The 25,249-nt window shown below is 38.1% G+C and overlaps 1 protein-coding gene and 1 long non-coding RNA gene across 5 annotated transcripts in view; one reads left to right on the forward strand and one right to left on the reverse strand.

Moving 5' to 3' along the window:
- LOC112986694 (cytochrome P450 7B1) overlaps positions 1-24,147 on the forward strand; it is a 126,579-nt gene extending 102,432 nt beyond the window's left edge. The window contains exons 2-7 of one of the 2 annotated variants that reach the window (XM_064507471.1): positions 549-685; positions 6,996-7,592; positions 8,038-8,244; positions 14,499-14,677; positions 16,688-16,740; positions 18,720-18,887. In XM_064507471.1, the coding sequence (XP_064363541.1) occupies positions 549-685; positions 6,996-7,592; positions 8,038-8,244; positions 14,499-14,677; positions 16,688-16,740; positions 18,720-18,744 (1,198 nt within the window). In that variant the 3' untranslated portion in view covers positions 18,745-18,887. Of the gene's footprint in view, positions 1-548; positions 686-6,995; positions 7,593-8,037; positions 8,245-14,498; positions 14,678-16,687; positions 16,741-18,719 lie in introns of both variants that reach the window. The other variant, XM_064507470.1, reaches the window with a different exon arrangement.
- LOC112990125 (uncharacterized) lies at positions 1,898-9,684 on the reverse strand. 3 transcript variants are annotated; one of them, XR_010387953.1, is made up of 3 exons: positions 9,482-9,684; positions 2,850-3,003; positions 1,898-2,763 (listed from the first exon to the last, which is right to left on the reverse strand). It is a non-coding gene; the product is annotated as an uncharacterized LOC112990125 (long non-coding RNA). The 3 variants fall into 3 exon arrangements; XR_010387952.1 differs by having other exon boundaries at positions 1,898-3,003; XR_010387954.1 differs by lacking the exon at positions 9,482-9,684 and adding an exon at positions 4,507-4,586 and having other exon boundaries at positions 1,898-3,003.
- Positions 24,148-25,249: the final 1,102 nt, after the last annotated feature.

Raw genomic sequence — 25,249 nt, forward strand, 5'->3', positions numbered from 1 at the left:
CAGACTATAAACATACAGAGACAGTAAATGTTTGCCCTTTATTGTTCTGTATTTTAAAAATAATTAAGTAGAACTGTAGCTATTCCGTGTGCTGGTAAACTGAAATTCTTAAAACAGTATCTGTAAGGCTAATCATTTTGTGTGGCATGTCAGCGTCCTCTTTACCCAAATCTGTCATAATTGCCTTCTGATACATCTTCCTTTGACATGCAAAATACTGAAAATGAGAGGACTCTGCACTGCGAGGTTTTCTGTAGAGTGCTGGTTTTCTGTGATCGTAACTTCATGGTATTGACTGCCCGACCTGTAGTTAAATGCACTTCAGTTTTGCTCTCTTATTTTTCGTAATTATCACAGAGCCTTCTGTGCTCAGAGGTGTGATTAGATTTAACCTGCCATCATACCTGAAGAACTTTCTGTACAGCATACTATATATTGAAGGAATTATGTGTATAGATGATAGGTCTAAGTGTAATAGATAAATCAGATATATGTACGAGTTGCTCTCATGCCAAAGTTGACCTCTGATTTTTTAATGTTTTTAACAGGAAGACTGGAGAGCCCCCGCTAATAAATGGCTGGATTCCTTTCCTTGGGAAGGCTTTGATTTTTAGAAAAGATGCTTTCAAATTCTTATTGGATCAGCAAAAGAAACTTGGAGATATTTTCACTGTACATATTGCTGGTGAGAAATATTTTACTATTTTACTATTTCTCTTGTATTTCCATCAATGAAGCTAAATACTAATTCAAATATTTAGTTTAGAATCTTACTGATCTAAAAACCGTTCTTTATAGCATAGGCAAATGAAAACGACTTAAATGCAAATGTATTATATGCATAATAAATACGTACAGTACAAAATTATGAGCATATATATTTATATACAGCTATAGGTATATACCCATATTTGCAAAATTTGTAGACATGTAATGTATGAGCATAGATTTTTGCCAGCACATAGAATTACAAATATGTGTATTGGTTTTTTTCTAAAGAAGGGAGAACTAACATCATCTTGACACTGCACAGAAAAATATCAGATTAAATTTAGAAAACACTAAGAAAAAAAGTGCAGAATATGTTCTCACACATTTTACAACTGGTTGACAGGAACACAAGGGAATGAATGACACATTGACTCAGTGATACAATCAGGACTGGAACACAGTGACTTCCTATTGCCAGTCTCTTACTCTAATCATGCTTGCTGAAAATAGCAATATAATAAAGTATGATATAACCTTGATGCTTTCTGTGTATGTAGCTGTATTACTACACTAGCTTGAATACAAACATTTGAATGATTTCACTTAGACACTTAGATCTAGAAGAAAAATACAGAATGAAACCCGAATCCTGAATGAAACCTTTAGATGTATATATGTATATGTTTCATATAGGATAATATACTTTTTATTAAAATCAGTTTAAAATCAAATACTTTCCTCTGTTCAGAAAAGATAAACTCTTATTAGTAGAGGTGGGTGCAGTGGATCTTTTTCACCTCTGCAGGCTGTAATCCTTATTCAAGTGATCAGTACTACAGTGGCATTAATTAGGATTTTAGAGGGAAGGCTATCTCCTTTTTAGCTATTCCTGTATTTTAGGGAAATTCAAATAAAAATGCTCTGTAATTTCTTGGCAATAGCATTAGCTTTATTTTTCTGTATAATTAATATTTTACCAAAAAAAAAAAAATCCCAAAATCAATCAAGTAAATTGCAGGCAGTATTCTTCCTGTTACAAAATGTGTTCTTTTTTGCTTTGGAAGAGCATTTTTAAAAGTTATTAAATGTGTGATTTTTCTATTCATTCCTTGTTTTCTTTCAAAACTGACATGTTCAGGTTTTTTCCCCGTCTTGAAAGTGAGTTCAACCCATCTACAAGACGAACTTCTGTTAAAATATGTCTTTTTATTGTTAATGTACATTCACACTATATATAGTAATGGCTTGTTAAGAATACAGATTAATAATAATAATCCAAAGACTATCTTAGTACATTCATAAAGCTAATACAGGCATAATTTATAATGCTTAATATGTTTAATCAAATATTTATTTCTCTTTCTTCTCTTTTTTCTTTTATGTAAGACTGTCCTTAGAGATTTGTATGTTTAAGCAATCTACGATTGTGATTTAGTTTAGCAAATTTCTATTTGCATGATAAACAAAATTCCACTTTAACTTATCTCCCCGTGTTTTGGTATTTTGAGGAAGCCGTCGCTGATAAAGAGTGAGGTGAATGGAGTGAGTTATTGATATCATTTCAGCCTTATATGGGGAAATATTTGACTTTGTGAATTTGTCATATCAGAGATACTACTTTAAATTTGCTTTTGGATATATTCACTTCAGTATAAAAATACTCACCATCAGCACTTCACTAAGGAGAAACAGTTTCCTATCCACAACTCAGAAAAAAAAAGGAGAAAAAGCTTAGTATCTCATATCATGTCCCAATACCAAGACATACAGGATTTCTTGATGTCTTAATGATTTGACAAAGATGATGTTTGTATGTGCAGCAAACATAACATAGCTTGTTGTATATGTACTATCATTACTTTTCCCCCCCGGTGAGTAACTAGAGGTCTTGTCAAAAAATTCTGTCAATATATATTGTTCTAATTATTGGTTCTCAAACTAGTTCATTTGGAAAATGTGGAACGATGCTTGGAGTTTCTGGCATTGCCCCGTACCGGTAATGTGATTTCGCTGATTGTACTTTCCCATGTGATGAGCAAATGATTGTCATGCCTAAAAGTTACAAGGGACATGGATGTCATCTTAATAAAGAAATTAAAAAGCACATCTTTCTATGAGAAACAATGTAAATTCCTGACCTGTCGTAGAAAATAGTTCTCTAATTGGTTTTGTGTGGTGGTGCAGCAGAATCGTTTTCCCCAAACGTCATACCAGCGAAGCACTACTGTACATCATTGTCAGCAGTTCAGCAGAATCTTCTTAATAAGAGGACGATTACGTAAATGCGATAGTCTTCAAAAAAAAAAAAAAAAAAAAAGAAAAGAAAAGAAAAGGAGAAGAAGGGGGGGAAGAGAGAGAGAGTTGTTTTGAGATGATAGTACTTCCAAACCCAACCTTTCTGCTTGTTAAAGACCAGCAACATATAGGCAACCAGCTAGGCAAGAACTTAAAGAACAGTTTTTTTATTCTTTCTCAGCATAAAACTTTGTCTTCTTCTCCTGATACGTTACTAGGAATGATACTCCATTTTACAACACTATTTATGAGACTAACTCCAATTTTTAATAAAATAATACGTCTTACACTTTTTTTGCTAAACACATTTGATGCTAATAAGTAATCCTGATAAATCATGAGAATTAGTCATTCTTTTTTTTTTAAATCATGATATACCTTCAATAACATATCACATTTTTCTGTCTTAGACAAAAGGTAATTTACATTAACTCCTTACAAAGCTGAAATCTGCTGTAAGCGTTACTGAAATAACATCTATCATTATACGCCATATGAAATGCTTGTCTTTCATCATTAACATTAAAAAGATCCAGAATGCATTATTACAGTAATTTCTTTACTATCATACAAATACTGTCTTCTGTGCTAGGATTTACCAAAGTTGACAATTTTCATATTTTCCACATCAATCTTGTATTTCAAGGAGACTGTATAAACTAAATGGAGATAATCAGGATATTTGCAACGTGGTTGTAATGCAAACTGAAGGATTGGAAAAGGAAGCGTAATTTCTCTGTATCCATACTAAAAAAATCAAAGGGCTTTTTACAGAAACAAGTATACATCTATTATTTTGACTTGTTTCTATAGCATTAAATGTCATAGATAGCTCTGTATACTAAACTATTGGGTTTTGGAGTGTGACGTTTCTGTATGGGCATGTCTGCCTGCTTTTTCTTTGTAGTGGGACTTTTTACTGTCCAACAGGGAAAGGCTTGGTCCCCAGTGGTTTCTATATAAATAGTTTCAATATTTAAAGTTTCTTGATTTGGAGAGCTTGTGATCTGCCTCAGTTTTGGGTTGATTTGGCAATTTACCTTTACCAACAGTCAAATAGAAACTCGTGAGCCTCAAGATTTTGGTTTAGTTTCAGAGAAGGCTACTTGGAAGAGGTGGTTCCTGGAATCAGCTGCAATGGAAAGGCATGGGGGGAGCTGTATTTTGAAATGCTGAATAATAGCTGGAAAATTTAGGAAATATTTGCATTTGTCTTTTACTGGATGGAACACACTGGAAAGCGGTGTAGCTGTCTATGCACCTATGATCGTGATTGCTAAAGGCTGTCATTCCCACTCTCGCAGCACAACTTTCTAACTGCAGTTAATTCCTCTAGGTTTTGGTCTTTTTCTAATTAAGAGATCTGAAAGTAGGTTCTCCGGGAGGCACAGAAACAAGCTGCCTTTGTTATAGAAGAGTTCAACTTTTCTGACTATATAGACACTTAATAAATGCAGTAACAAAGGTATTTTGGTTTATATGTTTATATACATTGCTGACCTGCAGCGATGTGGTCTGGAGGCTGAATTCACTCCACAAAATGAATTACATTCTGGTACATACTTGCTTTTTACTCACAGGAACCTGATGAGAATAATAAAAATCATGATCTGGAGTATTCTGTTTGTCAGGGATTTTCTTTTCCAAAGTTTATGATTGTGCTATCATAAAGTGAGTTTTGATTAAAAATTATTACTAAAATAGTTCGTATGTCTGAAAACTCATTTACTGGAAATCATTTTCTTACTTAGAAATGATAAGAATTGTTGTGCGTTTGCTAAGTGTCTGATTAAAGATCACAAAGAAACTCATAGTTTGCATCAGAAATAAGCAGATGGTGGACAGATGGTTTAAATTAATATTAATTAAAAATCTTAACTTAAAATGTTTACCCTGTAAATGCAAAGTTAGGGAGCCAGCTTTCATCTTTAGGGTTAATAACACTCCAAATCTATTTATTAAAAATCGCTCCAATGGGCATCCTTTCCAAGCTTTGATCACAAAGATGGTAGCCTCAATAAAGAGCATGAAAGTGTGTGAAAGCTGGAGGGAGAGGAGTACAAAAAGAGAGCAATTCTAGGACTCTAGCAAAGACGTGGAAAGATCCTGCAGAAGTTGAGACCAGAAATTCCTATCAGTCTCTGTGATTTGGAAAGGAAGAAATATTCAGGAAAGAGGACTGGGAATTGAGGATCTCAGGTTTAGCTCTTTGGCATGTCAGTTTCTTGCTATTCTTAAAAAATTAACTTCTATCTATGTTTTTCTTATGTTACAGTAAAGCAAACTCTATGAGTACCTTAAAAAACCTCAGGCACTGTTGACAAAAAAGGGGGTCAAATTCTGTCTTAATTTATCCCTCGTGTATCCTTACTGATTCATTGGGATTGCAGTGGATGTAATCAGGGCGAAAATTATGCCAGCTGGTTATTGCAAAGAAAGTCCAGAATGCACCCATATTTATCACAGAGCAGTGTGAGTATATACAAGTCAGAATAGGGAATAACTATGATAATTCAAATATCACTATATGGTAACCATGGATACTTGTTGACATTTTTAGTGGTAGTGACTACTTTATCTCAGGACATCTGTCACAGAGCCAAATTTGGTCCTCAGTTAAGCATATAGTGTTCCCATTAAAATCGAAGGAGATTTTGTCCCTTTAGTGAGACAGAATTAGACTGTGAGTGCTGTAAGCTTTGATATTTTTCCAGGTTTATAGGTAGGATATTTCACAGAGTATGTGTACATTTTAATGGGTATCTTTTTTCCCTAATGTGCCTGTCCACAAGTTAAGAATCAGGAACTCTAAATTTAGACTTAACATGGGAATCATCTATAAGGAATTAAGATTTAATTTTGCTTTGGGAGTATTAACATTTTGATTCATGGTAGTTCATCAAAATGCTCTTTTTTATTAGTTGACTTAAAACTTAGGGAGAAGCTGCAGAATTTTTCTTGGACGGGCAATTTTAAAAGGCATCAAGCTTGATGTAATTCTGTCCCTTTGTGCAAACAGCTGAAGGTGGTACTATGCTACGGGATTAAGTACAGCAGGAAGGGTAGAAAGTTGTCAGTGCATTCTGACGCGGTGGATGACAGTGCTAGGGGAGCGTGTACCCCAGGGCAGGACACATCTTAAAAACGATATCCAACTCCATTGTAAGCTGCAGCTTCCAGATCAAACCTGGGGGTATTCATTTTACTGATACTAAGCAAATTCTTGACAAAAAGGTAGCAGAGCTTCAGGAAAAGAAATAGACCTGGGAGATGCTGGGGGGTTGCAACGTGAGTGACATAACAAAGTCTCCCCCAGAGGAGAGGCTTTATGTAGCTGGTGTCCCATGCTTGTCCAAAATGCTGCTGACTACAGCAGGCTCTGGGACAAGCTCAGTGTCCAGTCGAAGCCATAGCCAGCAGCCCTTGCCCGTTGGGTCTTGGGGTCGTCTGCTCCCGGAAAGGCTACCCGGGAAACATGCTTCCGCTCCCATCCCTCTCTTTCAGTTCCCTCCATTCAGGTGAAATATGTGTGTTTCTCTCTTTCTGCTATTAAAAGAAAATACAGTTTTCAAATGCCGCTGTGACTCCACATTTGTTTTCATGAGTTATACCAGTTTAGTAAATGATTTATTCCAGAGTGCCACAATTACAGGTCCCCCACTGTTGTCAAAAACAGTAGATGAGTCTACTCTGGAATGGCTTCATGCTGGCTTTAGAAGAACCATAGAAATGTACGGAGGTAAAATCTGCATCCCAACAAAAGGAATCATTATTGTCTCTTTTCCAAAGTTAAATAAAACTTGCTACCCCTTCCTTTTTTCTTCCTTTTTTTTTAATGTGGATTGCTTTACAGATCTTTGCTTTTGGAATTTTATGTGTGTTTAGTACGTAACACAGACATTGGCTATGCATATTTTTTATTACTTCTGAAAGCAGCACGCGATTATAAAACTGCTTGTGTCTCTGTTTTTTTCTTTTCTTCTATTTAGGTAGATATATTACATTTATCATGGACCCATTTCAATATGTCTACGTCATCCGAAATAGCAAGCAACTTGAATTCCATGAATTTGCTAATAAAATGGCTTCCAAAACATTTGACTACCCAGCCTTGTCTAAAGCAAAATTCCCAGATCTTAAAGAAAACCTGCATAGAATCTACCAGTATCTACAAGGCAAGCCTTTGGATATAATTTCTGACCACATGATGAAAAATCTCCAGGATATATTTGAATGGAAATGCTCACAAGCAACAGATTGGGAAACAGAAAAAATGTACAAATTCTGCTGCTCTGTAATGTTTGAAGCCAGTTTTGTAACACTATATGGAAGAGTTCCTGCTGCAGATGGCCACAAAGTTATTAGTGAAATCAGAGACAAATTTATCAAGTTTGATGCCAGCTTTCCCTATTTAGCTGCAAACATACCAATTGAGTTGCTAGGAGCTACCAAGAGGGTTCGGAAGGAGCTTATACATCATTTTTTACTTCAGAACATGACAAAATGGCTGGGAGGGTCAAAAGTGGTCCAAGCCAGACAAGATATATTTGAGAAATATGAGCTGCTCAGAGATTATGACAAAGCAGGTACGAAACTTATGAATGATTGCTTGTCTAAAATAAAATAATTTACTATAGACCTTTGAAATAAAAAGGCAAAATGGCGACCTTGAAATTTTTTTATGTTCTTTCTAATTGGCTAATGATAAAATGTTTTACTCTGAAACAACCCTCTATGATAATTGATTTTTTTTTTTTTTGTGCTGAGGTGGTAAAACAAGATACTTAATGGTGATAATGAGAAAGATTATAACTGAGCTGCTTTTACTCCCCTTATTCCCCCCCCCCCCGACATTACATTTCAAACTATTCTCATTAAGCAGAAAATTAGACTTCAGAAGCCTATTGGTCCTCATTAGCATTCACTGATCCTTGGCTGGGTCTGTGTCCTAACATCTTTTAATTAGCACACTGCAAATCTAATCAGTGTAATAAACGCTATTAATCTTCCTTTTCACTTATTTTCTCCCAGCACATCATTTTGCCTTCCTGTGGGCCTCTGTGGGAAACACGATTCCAGCTACATTCTGGGCCATGTATTATCTTCTGCGGCACCCAGAAGCTCTTGCAGCGGTGCGTGACGAGATTGACCATTTGCTGCAGTCAACAGGTCAAAAGAGAGGGTCTATGTATAACATCCACCTCACCAGAGAACAATTGGACAACCTGGTCTACCTAGGTAATTTATTTTTATCTGTTATGAAGAAAAGAGGGTCTCTCCCTGCAAACTCAGTTTATCACTCATTTCTGTTTACTGAGAAGGTGGAGGACACAGCTGCCTAATTGACATAATAACACCCATTTACATCAATTATAAATTATGTAGTTTATAGCTGTAGATACTCTCATTGCATGTAAACATTAAAGCCTAGATAATTAACTATGCAAGGTATGCAAAAGGCTAAATCGAAGCTTTGCAATTATCTGAAAAAAAGTTTATGCCTATTAAGTTGTTTGATTCTGAGCATCTGCCGAAGTGTTAATGCATTTCAAATACCTCTGTATGGTACTGCCAGGAAAGACCCTTTCCTGAAATTAAAGTAAGGTAATGTATTTTAACTGCAAAAACAATTTTTTTCACAAGCAGTTTCTTTCCTTTTCTGTCTCTAGTAAAACCAAAACACTTTTAAAGCAGGCTTCAGTTTAGCTATGGCTCTGAACTCAGTGTAAGAAGGTAAAGCTTTACAGATTAGAAAATGTGCTTTCAATATTCACAAAACTACCTTGATTCAAAATAGTGAGCTCTGAATGAGAGCTTGGCCTTCCAATTCTAGATCGGTGGTTCAAATGGCCAGTTGCCATTAGAAGTTATTTTATCCAGGAGCTGGATAGGCCTTCACAGCATCAGGTGATGGTGTCATTTCATTTCTTAGTGCACAGGCAATGGCAAAATAAATACTAAAATTAGACTAGGTAAGGGGAGAGGAAAATTTTCATAGATATTCCTAGCAGGTATATACCTAACCTTTAAGCATCTGAAAATATTCCTAGGTAATATTAGCAGGATAGACAACAGCTGAATAAAAGCATAAAGGCTGAAGATTCATTCTATTTTCAATAATAAAACCGGCCTCCTGTTAGGACTGAGCTCATGTCTATATGTTTTGCTAGCTCATGGCCTGAACTATGTTCCACTTTTGAAGGAAGCTGTGTCAAAACAGAGCAGTGGAGCAGTACAGAGGCGCTGCTCTGTGGTGGCTGCTTTGGATATAAATAATAACTGTTATTCTCCAGGACTGTCTGATGTGGCATATGTATCGAGATGCTTGTGTTCAAATTGGAATTGATTATCATAATACAAATCTAAAAGTGAGTTTGGTTTGGTTACTCTTTTTAGAGCATTAATGTTTATCCCATAGTGTGAGTCTAGTAACCTGGTTTCATCTTGACTTACAGCTGTTTTGATGAAGATTTACCTCTAATTGATGAAGAATGCTTTTGATATAGAGGAGATATCTGATGACAAGGACACTTCTTAAGAATAACATGACATTCTAAGTATTTCAGGTGCTTTTTAGGAACATAAGCAAAATGACTTCACATCCAAGTTAGTAGCCACCTGTAAATAATAAAAAAGAAGGTTACCAGCAAAGGAATAAGAGCATCAAGAAGACCTAGAGTGAATTTATTTTGCATTTGGAGACAGAAATGGGAGTGGCAAGGAAAAAAAAAACAAAAGCTAAACCACCCCAGAAATGTAGGCGTGAGGAAAATGAAAACATATTCGAGTCTGGGACATCCATTTCTCAGGTTTATGTTGTTTAGCTTTTTTAAAGTGATGCAGTGTGACAAGGAATTTGAGAGGTGACTATTTCTTGATATGTATCCAGTGCTATTAAGGTATCAGACAAACAGAAGTACCTCACTAGAACCATCTAGTGCAAAATGGTATGAAGTGGACAGTTTAAAGCATTAACTGTGTCATCCCCCTGATGCTCCCTGAAATCTTAAAGTACCTTGGAAAAATGTGATTTATGAGTTGAGGGGAAAGTGCCATATTCTATCTTATAGTATTCTTGCAGCACTTCTGCTAAATTTTATAATTGTGTTAAAGTGAATGTGATATGAACAGAAGCTAGATTTCAATTCCTCTAGCACTTAAATTGTAAAGGACTGGATACTGTCCCATAAAATAATAATATAGAAAAAAATCTGTACCATAAGTGAATTAAAATCATTCTTCAGTGAAAAGGGATGTTTTGTTAATAAATATGTAGGAGGGACAAAGGTCCAAGTTTGCACAGCTTGCACACCAAAAATTTCCGGTATCTACACCAGCAACTTTGTGTGAAGGAGGAACATTTTGGGCGACAAATACCTTTACACTGGTCTGAGAATGAGCTTTTGTCTTTATTCCTCCCCTCTACCAACACAGAGCATACAAAACTGGGAATTTGTGTCCCTGCTCTTGAGTAAGACAGACCAGGTGGGATTCTTGTATGTTTATCACCTTGTCATCTCATTCTCCTGTTTTAAGTGCTCTGATTCTCCGTCCTCTTTTTGGCCTACTCTAACAAGAGCCTTTTTTTGGATTTCCTCATGCTTTGGAGAACAAGCAAGAATTGCTAAAAAGCCTTTCTCAAGAAGCAGCGTTGTTATTATGGTCAGATTCTTTGGGTCTAGGGAACAACACGTCCTAATTTACTTCTAAATTCAAAGTACAGCTATATGATTAAAAAAAAAAATTCAACAACAAATACTGTCTCTTTTCACAAAACTGTGGCCCTGATTACTTTTTTCTCTATGGCATTTCTAGGGCAGCACACTTTTTGTTCTAGCTACGTAAGACTTTTCCAGAAACCAAAACATGCTTATTTGTGTGAGCAGAGTAACATACATTATTAGTCATTATGGCTTGCAGTGGAGCTCTAACATGGTAAAATACACGAGAATGGTCTGACAGTTTTATGGCTGTAGTGGAAATGGAAAGGGTAAAGCAGAAATATACTTAGGGTGTGTTTAATTCTAGGCGTGATTAGTTAGTTCATTTGTTTAATATTAGTTCATTCATTTAGACTGTGAAGTATTCTTGCCCTAGGTCATTGCTGAATTCCACATATTGCCTGCTAAAAGAGCACAGCTTGAAAAATCATTTCATATATGTGAAAAGGTAGAAACCCCAAAAGAGCTTAATACAGAGGATGTAATTGTAACACAAATGGTAAGCATTAAAATTGTTGCTTGGTTTGGAAATAAACGGCTATATTTTCCTGGAATGGGCTGGGCAGTACCATTTAGTTCTTAGTAAGATGCAAATATACTTGTTTTGGATTACCATTTATGTTGGCACACCATGATGCATGTGGTTAAATGACCCCCCAAATATTTGCATACTCAGTAGCTATTTTCCTACCATAACTCTAATAATTATGGTACCCTATTACCTGCTATGTGTTAGTATAAAATTAACAATCCATTATGCACAATAAGTTTTATAAAACATTTACAGATAGAGATCATGTTTAATTAAAATTAACTTGCCTATGAAAGCCAAATGCACTTATGATTCACAATGACCTTTTATTACCTGCAGTCCCTTGTTTTGGCTGGATGATTGACAGCTTGCTGTTTGGCTACCATGTTGTATTTCAGCTGACAAGACTTTTCATTTTAACTCAATTTGCCTGCCTATCACAAGCTGGTGGCAGGCCAGGCTCAAGTCACCCAGCTTTGCCTCAGCAGCTTGCTCTATTTCTCATTAGTACGCATTTATTCAGTGGAAATTGGAAGACAAATGCTTGAAGGCATGTGAACTAAGTATAGCAAATTAGGGTTTAAAGACTGAATATTTATAAGTATATTGAAACAGTTTTTAAAAAAATCTAGAATGAATTGGAAGCTGAGTGCTAGCTTTAGTATAAGAGAAATGGAGAAAGAAGTGGGAGGATTCTAAGAATAACAATACTATCTCTCTCTCTCTTTTTTTTTTTTCTCTCTCTCTCTCCAAAATATGTAAAATCTCTCTGACAACACCTTATCAAACAACAGCCTGGCTTCTTTATGTAGCACTTGTACAGTGAAGTTTAGCATCTCGTGTGTGTAAGAAGGGGGGAAAAAATGAGGGTCATGTTCATTTGCTGCTTGGTTATCCCTTGGTATGCTTTAAATTGCCCTGTTTGTTCGGCACTAGCACAGAAACAGATGTTGCTCTACCGTGCTGGATAATTTACTGTACCTCATGGTGCAGAATGGAAGGCCTCCCAAGCTACCCAGCTGGTCTGTCAGCAGCAATGGCTGGTGTCTGCTGAACTATGACAACTGCAAGTAAAGGCTGCAGTTTTATTGTGCAGTTGTCATTCTTCTCAATGTATAGCCCCAGCATTTGTATGGCGCTTGTAGAAAGCTGGCTGTCTATTTTTTTAATGTTCGCCTGCAAACCCGTAGAAGCTCCATTCTCCTTTGTTGATCATAATGTGACTCATTACTTTTGTCATCTAATGATTATCGGCATGATCGCTCAGAGCTAGAGCCAAGCTCGCCTTCCACACATAACTGGTACTGGAAGGTAAAACAGATTTGTCATTTACGATCTGACCGCTAAGCCACACTTTGTGCTCCATTATTGTGATTAACTTCTGCATAAGATATGCTTGCCCAATTGTCATTTGTGATACGGCGGTGGGCACAGACTGCCATGCTTTCGGGGTGGATGTCAGCCAATAGCATGGGACCGCAGCGCTTGTGTTGCTAAATGTAGACCTGCTCTTTCGCAGCTGCCGTTTAATAATTATTTTTCTTTTCTTCTTTCACCCCTCCTCTCCTTTCCTCATTTGATTTCTTGCGTGAATGGTGTTGCTATGTATGTCAGCTACCATTTTTGAATCGTGGGCTAATGTGGAGTCGCAAGCTTCGTTTTTCGGAGGTTGGAGACAGCAGAAGAGTCGAGGCTGGACCCTTTCTGTGTACCGTATAAAGTTTTGTTGCCAGAGTGCTGCCAGTTGAAATCTATCGTGTCAGGTGCCTTGTGGCTATCCGCAGTAGAGGCCATATTCTGGAACCAGAGTTCTTTTCTGGCTTCGTCACCAACAAGCCGATTTGACTCTGCCTGATTATAGTAACGAAGGCAGTCCAAAAGAATATGCACAGACTCACTGTACGTCACATTGAATCACGGCACTGGCCACACAAAGCTGACCGCAGCCTCATTTCTTTAGACAAATGCACGCTTAAGGAAAAACCTCCTGCAAGAAAGCATCCAGGGCCACTTTATTTGCTATGCATGCTGCACCAGATTTAATTTTTAGTGAAAGAACAGTTGTTATTATCTTTTTCAGATGCATCTACACTGGATAGCTACTGTCTCTAATAAACTAACCTTTTGGGTGCGGGGGTTACAGTGCCTTGCTGAGCACTTAGAGGAGGTTTAGCTGGTATCACAAAACATAAATACAAACACAAATCGATTGTTATGTGAAAATGAAACCTATTTTAGGCCATTTTCACACTGATGATTAGAAGGAATCAAGTCACATATAACAGCACCCATACACGCTGGTGGAAAAATAGTCAGTTTTGATTACAAAGTGAGAGATGCAGCCCTAGACAGGAGCTACATGCTGATATACATGCTATCAGAATGATTTATGCAAATTATGCATATTATTCCCAAAGGAATTCCTCCTCAAACTGCCAGGATAAATTGCCGGAAATTAGCCATAAAATCTGTCGTGCTAGGAGCAAAAGGTGAAGGCCACTGGGAAAGCAAGGACATTCAGCTTCTGGAGCCTTCCAGGATGTGATGGTGGAAAGAGAAATAATCTTGCTTTCCCTGGTACTGAAAGGATTATATTTTGTTTTCTCGTGGTCAATTAAAAGTGTCTTTCTCTCCTAAAATTACCAGGCAAATAATGAATTGTTTTCATTCACTTTGACCATTACAGATATTATCATTTGGCAACATAGCTCACTGAAAACCAAATAAATAAATTTAAAAATCCTCAGTATGACTACAGAAGAAGCAAAATGATTTTTCTAATGTATAGTCCTGCCATTATATCCAACAGCTTTCGAAAGGCAAGCTAAATAGCTCTGTGGATGCTTTGACTGGTATTTGCTTGCAAACTCCAAAATATATGTGAATGCATAAAGCATTCATGTCTTTTGATTGTGTTGTTTTCAATGTGATGCCTGAATAATGGCTTTCCACCCAAAATTCAGTACTGCCTACAGCCGACAAGATTTCTCAGAACTATCAGTGAGAATCATATCGTCATGCTCAGAATTGCGGCTCCCCACCCCCTACCCTGCGGGACTGTTTATTACCTCCTTGTGGTGTCTGGTTTATGTTTTGTTTTGTTTGTGTTTTTTCCCTCTTTTTTTTCCTTTAGCCTGCCCTGCTAAACCTGTCGAGATTCAGCAGCTGTAGCCACGTATAACTTCCAATCCTCTCCCATATTTCTGATGCCTCCCCCCTCTGCTTTTGTTTAATCGCAGAGAGTGCCCTAAACGAGAGTTTACGAATGTGCTCGTCTTCCATGAACATTCGCATCAGCCAGGAGGATTTTGTTCTCAAGCTTGAAGGGGATCAGGAAGTCAGTTTGAGGAGAGGAGACTGGATAGCCCTTTACCCTCAGATTTTGCACATGGACCCTGAGGTCTATGAAGATCCTAAGGTAAACATTCAGCTGGTGCTACTCTTCCTACTTCAGGCACATTGCAGCAGTCAGGCCTTCTGTGATAGCGTTTTTTTTTTTTTTAACTGCTGTTCCTTCTTGTGGAACAAATCTTCCTACTTTCAGATGTATTTTCTAGGGCCCTATAGGTCAAAGGATTCATGGCCTGAAGAGAGAAATATGGTGATGAGACTGATGCCACTGCTTTCAAAGGAATTGACAATTGCACATTGACTACCATAAACTTTAGGCTAAATGTGGGTTTTGTTTGGCAGTGGATCATTTGATACCCAAGGAGGGCTGAATAATAGAAGGTGGTTTAAATAGCAAATAATGTGGGCCATTTAGCTAAGTGTCCCCAAAGCATCATTGACTCTCTGAAGCCCTGTAATAGCAGTGTCTCACTTGAGCCGTATGCTTTTTCACCTCTCTTCATAGGGATTCACCCCTTCTTGGTCAATTAGGATAGCATTGTGAACTTGAAACTGTAAAGCTGTTGTTCTGCAGTGAGGCTCTGAGGATAATTGTGTCATCTCCATGTATTTTTTCTGAAGCTCGAGTTAAGGAGTATCAAAGACTCAAAATTAATCCACCCTGCCTCAGCCTTAACATGGCTTCAGAAGTTCACCACCTGCATGCCAATTGGATAGTCCTAGTCTCTGGTAGGTTGTTCTGCAGGATTGTTGTCCCCAGTACAAGGTGCCATATAGGAAGTGAGATTGTATAAAAGTGGGCAATTAAAAATGCCTCCTCTACCTGAGAGGCAAGAGTTTATACCTGAATCATTACTCATCCCTATTTCTCCAAACAAGCAGCTGTCTCCCAAACATACTGATTTCAGTACTTGTTACTTGAACCAAAAACACATTTCAGACCATAATTCTGCTTTGAAAAGTACATTGGGCTTGTTTACATGTTGATAGAAAACCCACGTTAGAGCTATTCCTTCCTGAGGCTCTTCTTTTCAGTAATCTAAGGATAAAGATGTGCATAGGAGATTGCAGAGGAAAGACTAGATTCAAATGCCTTGTCAGTGCAGGACAGCATCTTGCAGCACAGGAATGCCACTAGAGTTGGTAAGAGGAGGTGTGGAGTGTGTAAGAGTTAGTAGGAGTTAAGCATAGTTGTAGATATGAACACAGTAGCTGCAAAAATGGAAATTACATCAAGTAGGGCTCCACTGTCTGTACCCCACTCAAAAAGAAAGACAAGACTGTTGGGAAAATTAATATTGTAAAAAATAATCCACATATTGGCAAATAGTTGATTAATATTTTTGTTCTTCAAAAGTAACAAGTAACAAATAAACTTTTTCTCGTTTTATTCTTAACACTTTATTTTAGAGGACATTATTGATTCTCAAAAGTCCATCTGTTTGTTTAGGTCCTAGACCAAAAGCATCAGTGTGGTAACTGGTCCCCTCCCTTACTCAATAATTGTCAGAATATATTAGCATATTTCCATTGCTTGAATATATCTGTTTAGTATCAGCTCTACTCAGCTTTCACAGTACAGCTTTAGTTCATATATTGTATCTTTTTGATAGTGAATGAGCAATCCACACATTGCAGAGTACATTGATTTCAGCACATGGGCCCTCTCGAAAAGTGGGGAAATCACTGTTCTGTTTGGTTCTTAAAATATGCAGTGTTCTTTCAACAATAACTACTGAGGATCAGATAGAGATGGAGATTGAATTTTTTGAAAGGTGCAGTCTTGAGCTTGTCATGTATTTAGGGAAAACTTTCCTGGGAAAACAGGCAGCTTGATGAGATAATTTTGTAGCAATGCTTTTCTCCTGGGTACATAAATTTAAGTCCAAGCCATCTTCTGCTCTGGCACCATATTGCAAAAGTATAAGCAGATATTGGTGACCTCTTTCTCCACTCAAAGCCTAAATAAATAAGTCAACTTTCTATAAAGTGAGTAAGTGAACCTCTAAATCCAACTACATTTGCAAAGCTCGGTAAGTGAATTCTGCAGTTTCCACACAATGAATTATCTGTGCAGGAAACCCTACATGGCGGCTTCCCAAACAAAGCTGAATACAAGATGTGGCAAAGGTAGGTTTATACCAATCACACGAGACTGCTTGATTTTCATAATACTCTTAACAGGCCATCCACTCAGAGCTTTGCCTCCTGTTCCTTCTTCAGTGCCTTCACCTTTTCCCCACCATCATCCACACTCTACTTTCCCCCAGAGACTTCTGTGCATGCTTGAAAGTGCCTTTGTTGTCAGAAATAAGTCGTTCTTTAAAAGCCAGGTCCCTGGCTAAATAAAAAATACCAACTCCTACTGGTTTTGATAACAAAAGCATGAGTTTGATGTGACTGTTATCACTGGCTCCATTCTTGTGTCATACTTTTTTCTGCTTTTCAAGTTCCTTAGACAGCAGATTTTTTTTATAATCAGTTTCAACTTTCAGATGGCTCGTAAGAATCCAAGAAAGCATAAGATTTGGTCCAGGATGTGTACCATATCGACGTCCTTAGCAGCTCCAGACACCAGGAATGAACCTTTTGGAAATGCTCCAGTGAAGTGAAGAGCTCTTTTTTTTTTTTTTTAAAGCTATTACAGTTCATATTTAGCAGAGCTTTTTTAGATCAGCAGGATTTACATTTCAAAAAGTGAATCTTTTTTAAGGAAAAGATGGTATTTGGGGCTTTCATTTGTTACTGTGTTACTTCAAATGGAAGTAATAACTTACCAGAAAAAAGAAAAAAAAATGGCATGCTTCCTCTTGGCTGAGATGCTCAAAGAAACTGAAAATAATTAATTCTCAGTGGAAACACACAGATATCCCCATTAACTTCATGGAAAATCCAAGCTTTTGCCATTTAGAGAAACAAGCTCCTGGTCTTCAACACACGAAGTTACATCTCCTCCAGTGCACCTTGTACTTATTCCCCTGTGAAATGCATTCTCATAAGCCACTTCTCCTGCCGCCATTTTCCTCAACAGCAAGACCTTCAGTGCAGGGTTTTCAGAGCCTTTAATGTAATGGATAGATCAGTGTCAGTGTGTGGTTTGGGATTTTTTTTTTGTTTTGTTTTGTTTTTTTAATCAGTTGAGGTGGTTTCTGTTTCACTGACTTGTTCCCAGCCAGCTCCAAATGGCTGGTGCTATAGCAGATGTATGCAAAGCAGGACAAATGCTAATGAGTGACCATAAGCAAGAAGTGTCTGTCATTTTTATTCAAAGCATGCAGGAGGATTTTATAAGTGGTTAATTTGCTGTTGACTGAGTGAGGATTGCCAGATCTCCTTCATTCAAAAACAGGAATTATCTCTAAACAATGGTCCTGCTATTGGAAAATCATCAGAAAGATGTTCAATTTATGGAATCTAAGCTACAAGCACAACTTCAAGCCTTATTTGAAAAAACATACTCTTTATAATGGTCATTCACTAACAATTGTCCTGCTCTGCACACGGTTTCCAGAGCAAACTATCTGAAGGTCAGATGTGGCAAATTAAGCAGCAACCATTTCCAGCTGAAGGGAAAATTGTCTGCAAAGTATCAGGTCTCGTTTTTGAATAATCTGCACCACTGGGTGCAGAAGAAGGATAGATTTTGCTGTACCTCGCAAGAATAGGATAAATGCAATGCATTAATTTATTCGTAGGCATTTGCAGAATTTGGCAGATTATTCTAATTCATGATGTATGTACCACACTGAGTGCGTATGATGCTTTACAAGAAAATTGTCCTTCCACTGAGGTTCATTGTCCCTGCTACAAAGCGGTTAAAACCTAATTACAATCAATACAGGCCAGACGTTCAGTGGATGAGATGTGGAAGTTGAAGGAGCCTGATGTAAAGGGGCTAAGCTAAGTAAGTGGGTTTAAGGAGCATTGCAGGGAAGATAATGTGAGTTAATGAAACTTGAGGGAACCAACTGAAAAGGAGAATGTGCCAGCTCCTTGTCTTCCTCTTTATCATATTTTTCTGGGTTTTAGAAACATTACCATCACATAAACAAAGCAGCTCATGTAACTGTTTTGTTACATCTCGCTCTCTCTCTCCCTTTTGTTTTCAGGAGTATAAGTTTGATCGTTACATAGAAAATGGCAAGAAGAAAACCACATTCTACAAGGCAGGAAGAAAACTGAAATATTTCCTAATGCCATTTGGCTCTGGGATCAGCATGTGTCCAGGGAGGTTCCTTGCAATGAATGAGATGAAGATGTTTCTTTTCTTGCTTCTGGCTCATTTTGATGTAGAACTAGCAGAAAACAAAGCTGTCAGACTTGACAACAGTCGTATGGGCCTTGGTATCCTCCTGCCAGATGTTGATATTGCCTTTCGTTACAAGCTAAGGTCCTTAGGAAAGTGAGTGGCTGCCTATATGCCTTCCACTAATCTCAGTATTTGCTCTGTTTCCTCACTCTGCTTTGTATTTTTTTGGGCATATTTGCTTTTTCCCCTCTGCTTTCATCTCCTTCCTGTTTGTTTCTGAGGAGAAAAGCCCTTGGACTGGAGGTAGATGTCACACGCTGGGACATGCAACCTCCATTTGTCCTGCCTGAGTTCATAGTGAGGTGAGTGACATAGCGAGGTGAGATGACATATCATGAGTTGAGCAGGATTTTCAGGGAGGCTGACCTCAAGCTGAATCCAGGCTATGTATATGGGAAACATGGCTCAGCAGCTGTATCTTGGGAACTACTTAAACTCCTTGGAAACGTGACAATTCAGGTACACTGCACAGACGTCCTTTGAGCCAAAAGGCCTCATTCCTTAACAGGGGCTCCCTCTTTTTAGATTAAGAGGTCCCACATACCCATCATCTGGATGCATCACTGCATCTGCTCAAAGAAACATGATAGCAAGGAAGGGGGAACTTAAAAAGTTCTGTAAGGTGGAAAAAACCCTGTAAGGAAAGCATTTTTAATAATTATTATCCTAACTTTTTATTTACCCTGTTCCCTTCATGGACCTAAGTGTCTTAATCCTTAGTTGGGGAATGCAATGGAAGCTGTACGGGTGGAAGGGGTGAATTTTGAGAGTGTCTTACTAGAAACACATCTCTGCTGTCAGTGGTATGTGCTGAGGGTGAATGCTTTGTTCTTTGTGCAAAGCAAAGGAATTAAAATCTGTGATTTTTTTCCTGTGGTCCATTAAAGTCAGAGGGGAGGTTATGTTGATTTTAATGGGCTCTGTATCAAGCCTAGATTATCTGTTTTGGCTTTCAAGCCACAAAACTAAACTCTTCAGGGAGGAAATATATGAGCCTGTTTGAAATGATGCTATCATCTCAAAAAATTACCTTCTGTTTATCTTACTGTTTTACTAGTAACGCGTCTGTTTATTTTGTCAAATTCTTGTGTTTGTTAGTTTCTCCAAAAAAGCAAAAGAATGACAGAGGTCTTCGCGGAGAAGTGTGGTATCTAAAACTACTTTCTAATAGTGTTTTAATGTGCCTAAGTTATGCACAGGCAGAGTAATCTAGCCTGTGTTTGAATTATCTACCTACAAATTGGAAAGTTATCTGCCTCGGTAGTTCCTGTTGGGGATGACCTTCCGTAAGTCTTTAGTTCAACATTCTTGATCGTTTAAGGGGGAAAAAAAAGACAAATGTAAAAGAATTTGAGTTAATTTGTCTTAATACAGGGTTTTAGTCATCTAAAAGCCAAACTACCCTGCTCATTCGCAATGAGCTAACTTGTGATTGCCACCTTTTTTCCTGGAATTTTTAACGTGTTGTAGAGTTGTCTTCTGAATAATATTGCATAACCTGGACAGTAAGCTAAATGCAAGAAGATCTAAAGTCCTATCATACCTAATAATTGTCTCCACATCAACTGCATTACACTTGCTGTTGATGCTTCATACCTTCTTGAAACATGATCTTCTTTGGGGCCAGAATCTGAGCAAGTAAAAACCCTGGGCAGTCACAGAATTTAGTTGTGTACTGGCTGCACAGCCTGCTTGACTGGCTGACAAAATCTTTTTTCATAAATTAATTCACTAGTGTGTAGGCTGTAAGAAGATCTTTAGACCCTGTTTCTGTTCCCAGCCATGACTTCAGAATCTGATGAGGATTCTCTTCACTGTCCAGTCTCAATTTGCCAAGATGGTAATTATGGTGGGAGAGTAGCCATGTCAGTGGGCTTTGTCCAGTGTTCCCAAAAATCCTCCGATTTAAATGTGCCAGCAAAAGGTTTGCCCACGTGGCCAGCCAATGAATAATAATGCTGTACATGAACAAGACTTCTCCTCGTGCTCCCAAGTGTCATGTGTCATCAATCATAGATGTCGGACTGGAAGAAAGATGAGCAGTTGCTGAAAGAGAAGGTTAGTTTGTCTAGCCAGCCCTTAATCTGTTCTGTGTGAGGATTTGCATTTCTCTAGATAGCTAACCAACCACGGAGTTGTTGCAGCTATCCGAGCACGAGTTCAGATTTGCCCTGTAGATGCTGAGTGAATTGCTGTCTCATCTGAAGTTGGAGTGCCCAGAGGCATTGTGGGAAATTCTCAGTGCTTGTTGAAAAAGTCATTAAAAAGATCACCATTTCCAGGATTTCATTGCTTGCACTGCTGTCTTTTTGGGGTGCCATGCATTGACGCTGTCAGAGGCATGGTGCTCCAGAAAAGCCTCTGACACTCTACTCAGTGCAGAAGACACAGACATCTGAAAACTTTGGCTTGACATGTTTTACCCAATGGATAATCAGTGCCACTAGCTAGTTTTAGAATGATGAGCTGAAATTCCCTATTCCTCAGTCTTGCATTTCTTTTAAAATGGGAAATCTTATTAATCCCTAAAGCACTTGATGGCCTGTGGATGAAAACTGCTACGTACATACTAAGAATCAGAATTATTTATGATTATTTGTGTCTAAGACTGTTCAGTTATTCATGTAAAGCACATACGCTAAATAAGCATCGGTAGAAAGGCTTTCAGAGATTGGCACAGCCACATTCCAAGTCCTCAGAGGAGAAAATTGTGTTTTTGTGAGATATATTGGATGAACATTTTCTCTTCATATATAATATCAATAATGTCTACAGCATTGGAGTACACTTACATTAAACAGGCTTTGCAGTTGATTAAATGCCTTAACTTTGCTTCAATATTTAATCAACAGCAAAACCTGATTATTGCCTTGTGCCATAGAATAAAAATTTGTTTTTATAGAGAGATTCTTGTATTCAAGTTAGTTACTGCTGTAGTTACTCTGTAGGTAAGCACAAGAGCTATTCTGTACTCAGCCATAGCTCACAATCTGGCTTGGACATTAGAAGCTGTTTTATTGAGAGAAGAAGCGTTGATATCATTACACTGTTGACTGTATTACATTATTGCTTAAATGTAAGCTGTAAAATGTCTCATGCCACAGTTATGATAAATCTTTCTTTGGCATCCGACTTTGAAACAAACCTGAAGCAACTGCAAAAATAACAGTAGGTATTTGTTTGAAACATAAGACTTTTTTTGTAATTGTATTCTATTTTTAGGATTTTGAATTAGAATATCACAGGCTGCTGCATAATTTAGTAGGACATAATGGGACTCTGCCAAAAGTAAATGCAAATCATTAGTAATTTCAGATTAATTGCTGATCAGTTTGTATAGTATCTATTTTGAAATTAAAAGAAGAACTAGGTTATCGCCAAACTAGCAAATTCAATCTGTAGGCACACATCCATTTAAATAAAGTGTCAGAACCTTTACAAGGGGTTGAAGGAAAGCTCCTCGAGGGCACTTCGAGGTCATCCATTGGGGTTGGAGAGCACTCTTTGCACCACACAAGAGACAAAATTTGGCTGGGATCAAGTTGTCCCCTCCTCCCCCCAGAAACTGGATTAGTCAAACTTCAAACAAAGTGGGACCTGCCCAGCTTGTCCCAGAACCGTGCCCCGGTAACCCATGCTGCATCAAGAACCTAAGCAATGTCCCGGTAGATTACTTTTTCTACCAACCAGTGCTGCCAGCGTCACTAAGTTGGGGCCTGCATACCTTAGCATACCCTATCTGCAGCAGAGTAAGCCTCGCCCTCGCTTAAAAGTCATGTGTGTGAGAGCAGGATAGAGGAAATGGGAGGGCTGTTTTTTTCTTCTGGATCGTCTGTTTGGCAGCTGAGTAGTTGACTCATCTGGAGTCAGCAGCTGCTCCGACCAGGGGCGAGTCCGTGCTGGGGGAGCAGGGAGCGAAAGGCCCGTGGTGCCGGTGTCTTGCTCAGCAAGTCGAAGCAGCGCAATGGCATGAGCAGGCCTGTCCCCAGAGGTCCCAGCGGGAGCCCAGCTGGCTGCGACATGCTGTGCGGAAGTGGAGTGCCATGTCTGTAGGTGTGTTTCATGACGTAGGGAGCAATGCGGTTTTGGATGGTGCCCTCTGCCACAGAGCCCGGGAGTGACAAGCTCTTCGTATCGGTCACCAGGGCGTTCAGGTGGCAAAATCATCTAAGTAGAGACCTTAGTGCAGTTTGCAAGCTGCTGTTGGTGCTGCAGGGGTGGCGTGGTGGGCGAGAGTCAGGCCATGCTTCCTCGTTGCTCCTTTGACCTTCGGAAGCAGGAGCTCCCCGCAAGCCCAGCCATGCCGGGCTGCTTCACCTGCAGACCGGGCAGGCTTAGCCCGTGCCGTTTCGTGGGTCAGCCCAGAGGAGCATGCGGGTGCCCCTCGGGTTCCTCTGTTGTTCCTCTAGTGAAATGGTGCGTTGAGTGATCAGTTTTAAAAAACTTGGCTGGTCAGTACCGGCCTCTTACAGTAAGCTGTCACTGCCTATGGCTATAATGGTGTTTTCTTCTGCTATTTAAAAAAAAAACAAACAACTTTTTTTCTGATATAAAATTGGTATACTAAGCCAGTGCAGCCCTTTAGGACCTGAAAAGGTGTTTTAAGTGAATTCCCTGTGAACTAATGTGAATGCTAAAATGTGATTTTTTTAACTTTTTATTTACAGATTGTATGTGCTCCGTTTTCATGCTGGTGTTCAGTTCTGCTGTAAGCTATTGTAAACCATCTTTTATCAAACTGTTAGACTACTCAAAAGATCATATTAGTCTACGTGTACCTGTTCGTGAATTAGACTTCCCCATCTGTCAGTATGTCATAATGTACTAACAAAAAACCCTGTAAGAGATGTTGTTTATCTTACGATTTTGAGCCAGTTGTATGTCACTGTTATCAGCATTGATATTTTTATGAGTAACTACTGGCCTGTGAATTTTACTTGTAGCATTATAAATGATCTTTTATTTCATTATTTTTGAACTTTCTGACATTCAAAAGATTGTGAATAGCGCTCAACTGTGCAAACTGACATTATGTATATAGATGAACAATGGATAGATTCTCCTTTAATAGTTAATATCCATCATTAAGGTTCTTAGTTCAAATAAGGTATATGGTGAATTTCTGAGCAAGAATATTGAAACTTCATTATTTTAGCAATCTAACATCTTAAGTGAATTTTGTATTTCAAAGACACAATAAAATTGAATATATCTATTTTAATACTGAATGACTGTCCTTGGTATTTTTCCCACCTTACATTTACATTTTTCTTGCAGATTCACAACTACTGCTTTAATTTTTAAATGATTTATTCAGCATATGGCATTTTTGTGTTGCTTGATCTTGAAAGGTATTTCTGTAAGGCAAAAAAGCCTTTAATTCGGCATTGGCATGTAGCAGCTCCTTTGAATTTAGGAAGTGATCAGGTCTATTTTACCCCCACCAAACTCGAGCCGGTTCTTATCAGAGGAGAAAGAAAAGTGATGCTTCTGACATTCTTATGATATTGTTCAAAATTAATATAATGATTTGAAATCCACCACTGATCTTCAGATATAGCTTTACCTTTTCCTTTTTCAAGGAACTACAAGATGTACTACCTAGTGTAAAATGTTCCGTCCTCTTAGATGATTAATTTAAAAAAAGGTAAAATGAATGAAAATTCCTGCAATGTGTAGCACTGCACCAGCAAAGCACAACTCAGGTTTTCTAAGTATCACTGTAGCTACTGAATTCTACCAGTGCCTATTTAACTTGAAGGCTGTACACCAAAGAGATCGCTGTTTTGTCATTCTTTCATGCAGAAAGATTTAAGTCAGGTATGTCTGTGAGGTTTGTTGAAGATGCATCTTGGAAACAATAAACCTGCATTTGATATATTGTAATAAATTTGTGTTTAACTTTGTAACTGCATTAACTCCAAATTATTTAAAAAGGTACTGAAGTTTATAAATAAAAAGTGGCATTATTTGAGAAGTTTTCCCAAAGGGTACATTTTTTGAGTGAACTTTCCTTGATGTTATGAAGGATAGCTTTGTGGGGGAATTAATAGTAGCTCCTAACACTGTATTTTATCTAGTATTTGTTGTGACACTAGATGCTTTCTTGAAGTTACTTAAATTGCATTGTATTTTAACATTACTTGAGACATCAATTTATGCATGACATATGCTTAACTTATATGAATAGAGCTATTTAACTCTCAGAGCATAGAAAGTGGATTAGTTTTTTCTGTGCGTAACCTAAACCTGCCCTTGCATCGTGGCTAGTCATGTCCTGCTATCCGCAACATATCAGAAAAATGATCTAATTACAAAAGCACCATTTAA

Source organism: Dromaius novaehollandiae, chromosome 2, assembly GCF_036370855.1.
Source record: "Dromaius novaehollandiae isolate bDroNov1 chromosome 2, bDroNov1.hap1, whole genome shotgun sequence".
Classification (NCBI taxonomy): domain Eukaryota; kingdom Metazoa; phylum Chordata; class Aves; order Casuariiformes; family Dromaiidae; genus Dromaius; species Dromaius novaehollandiae.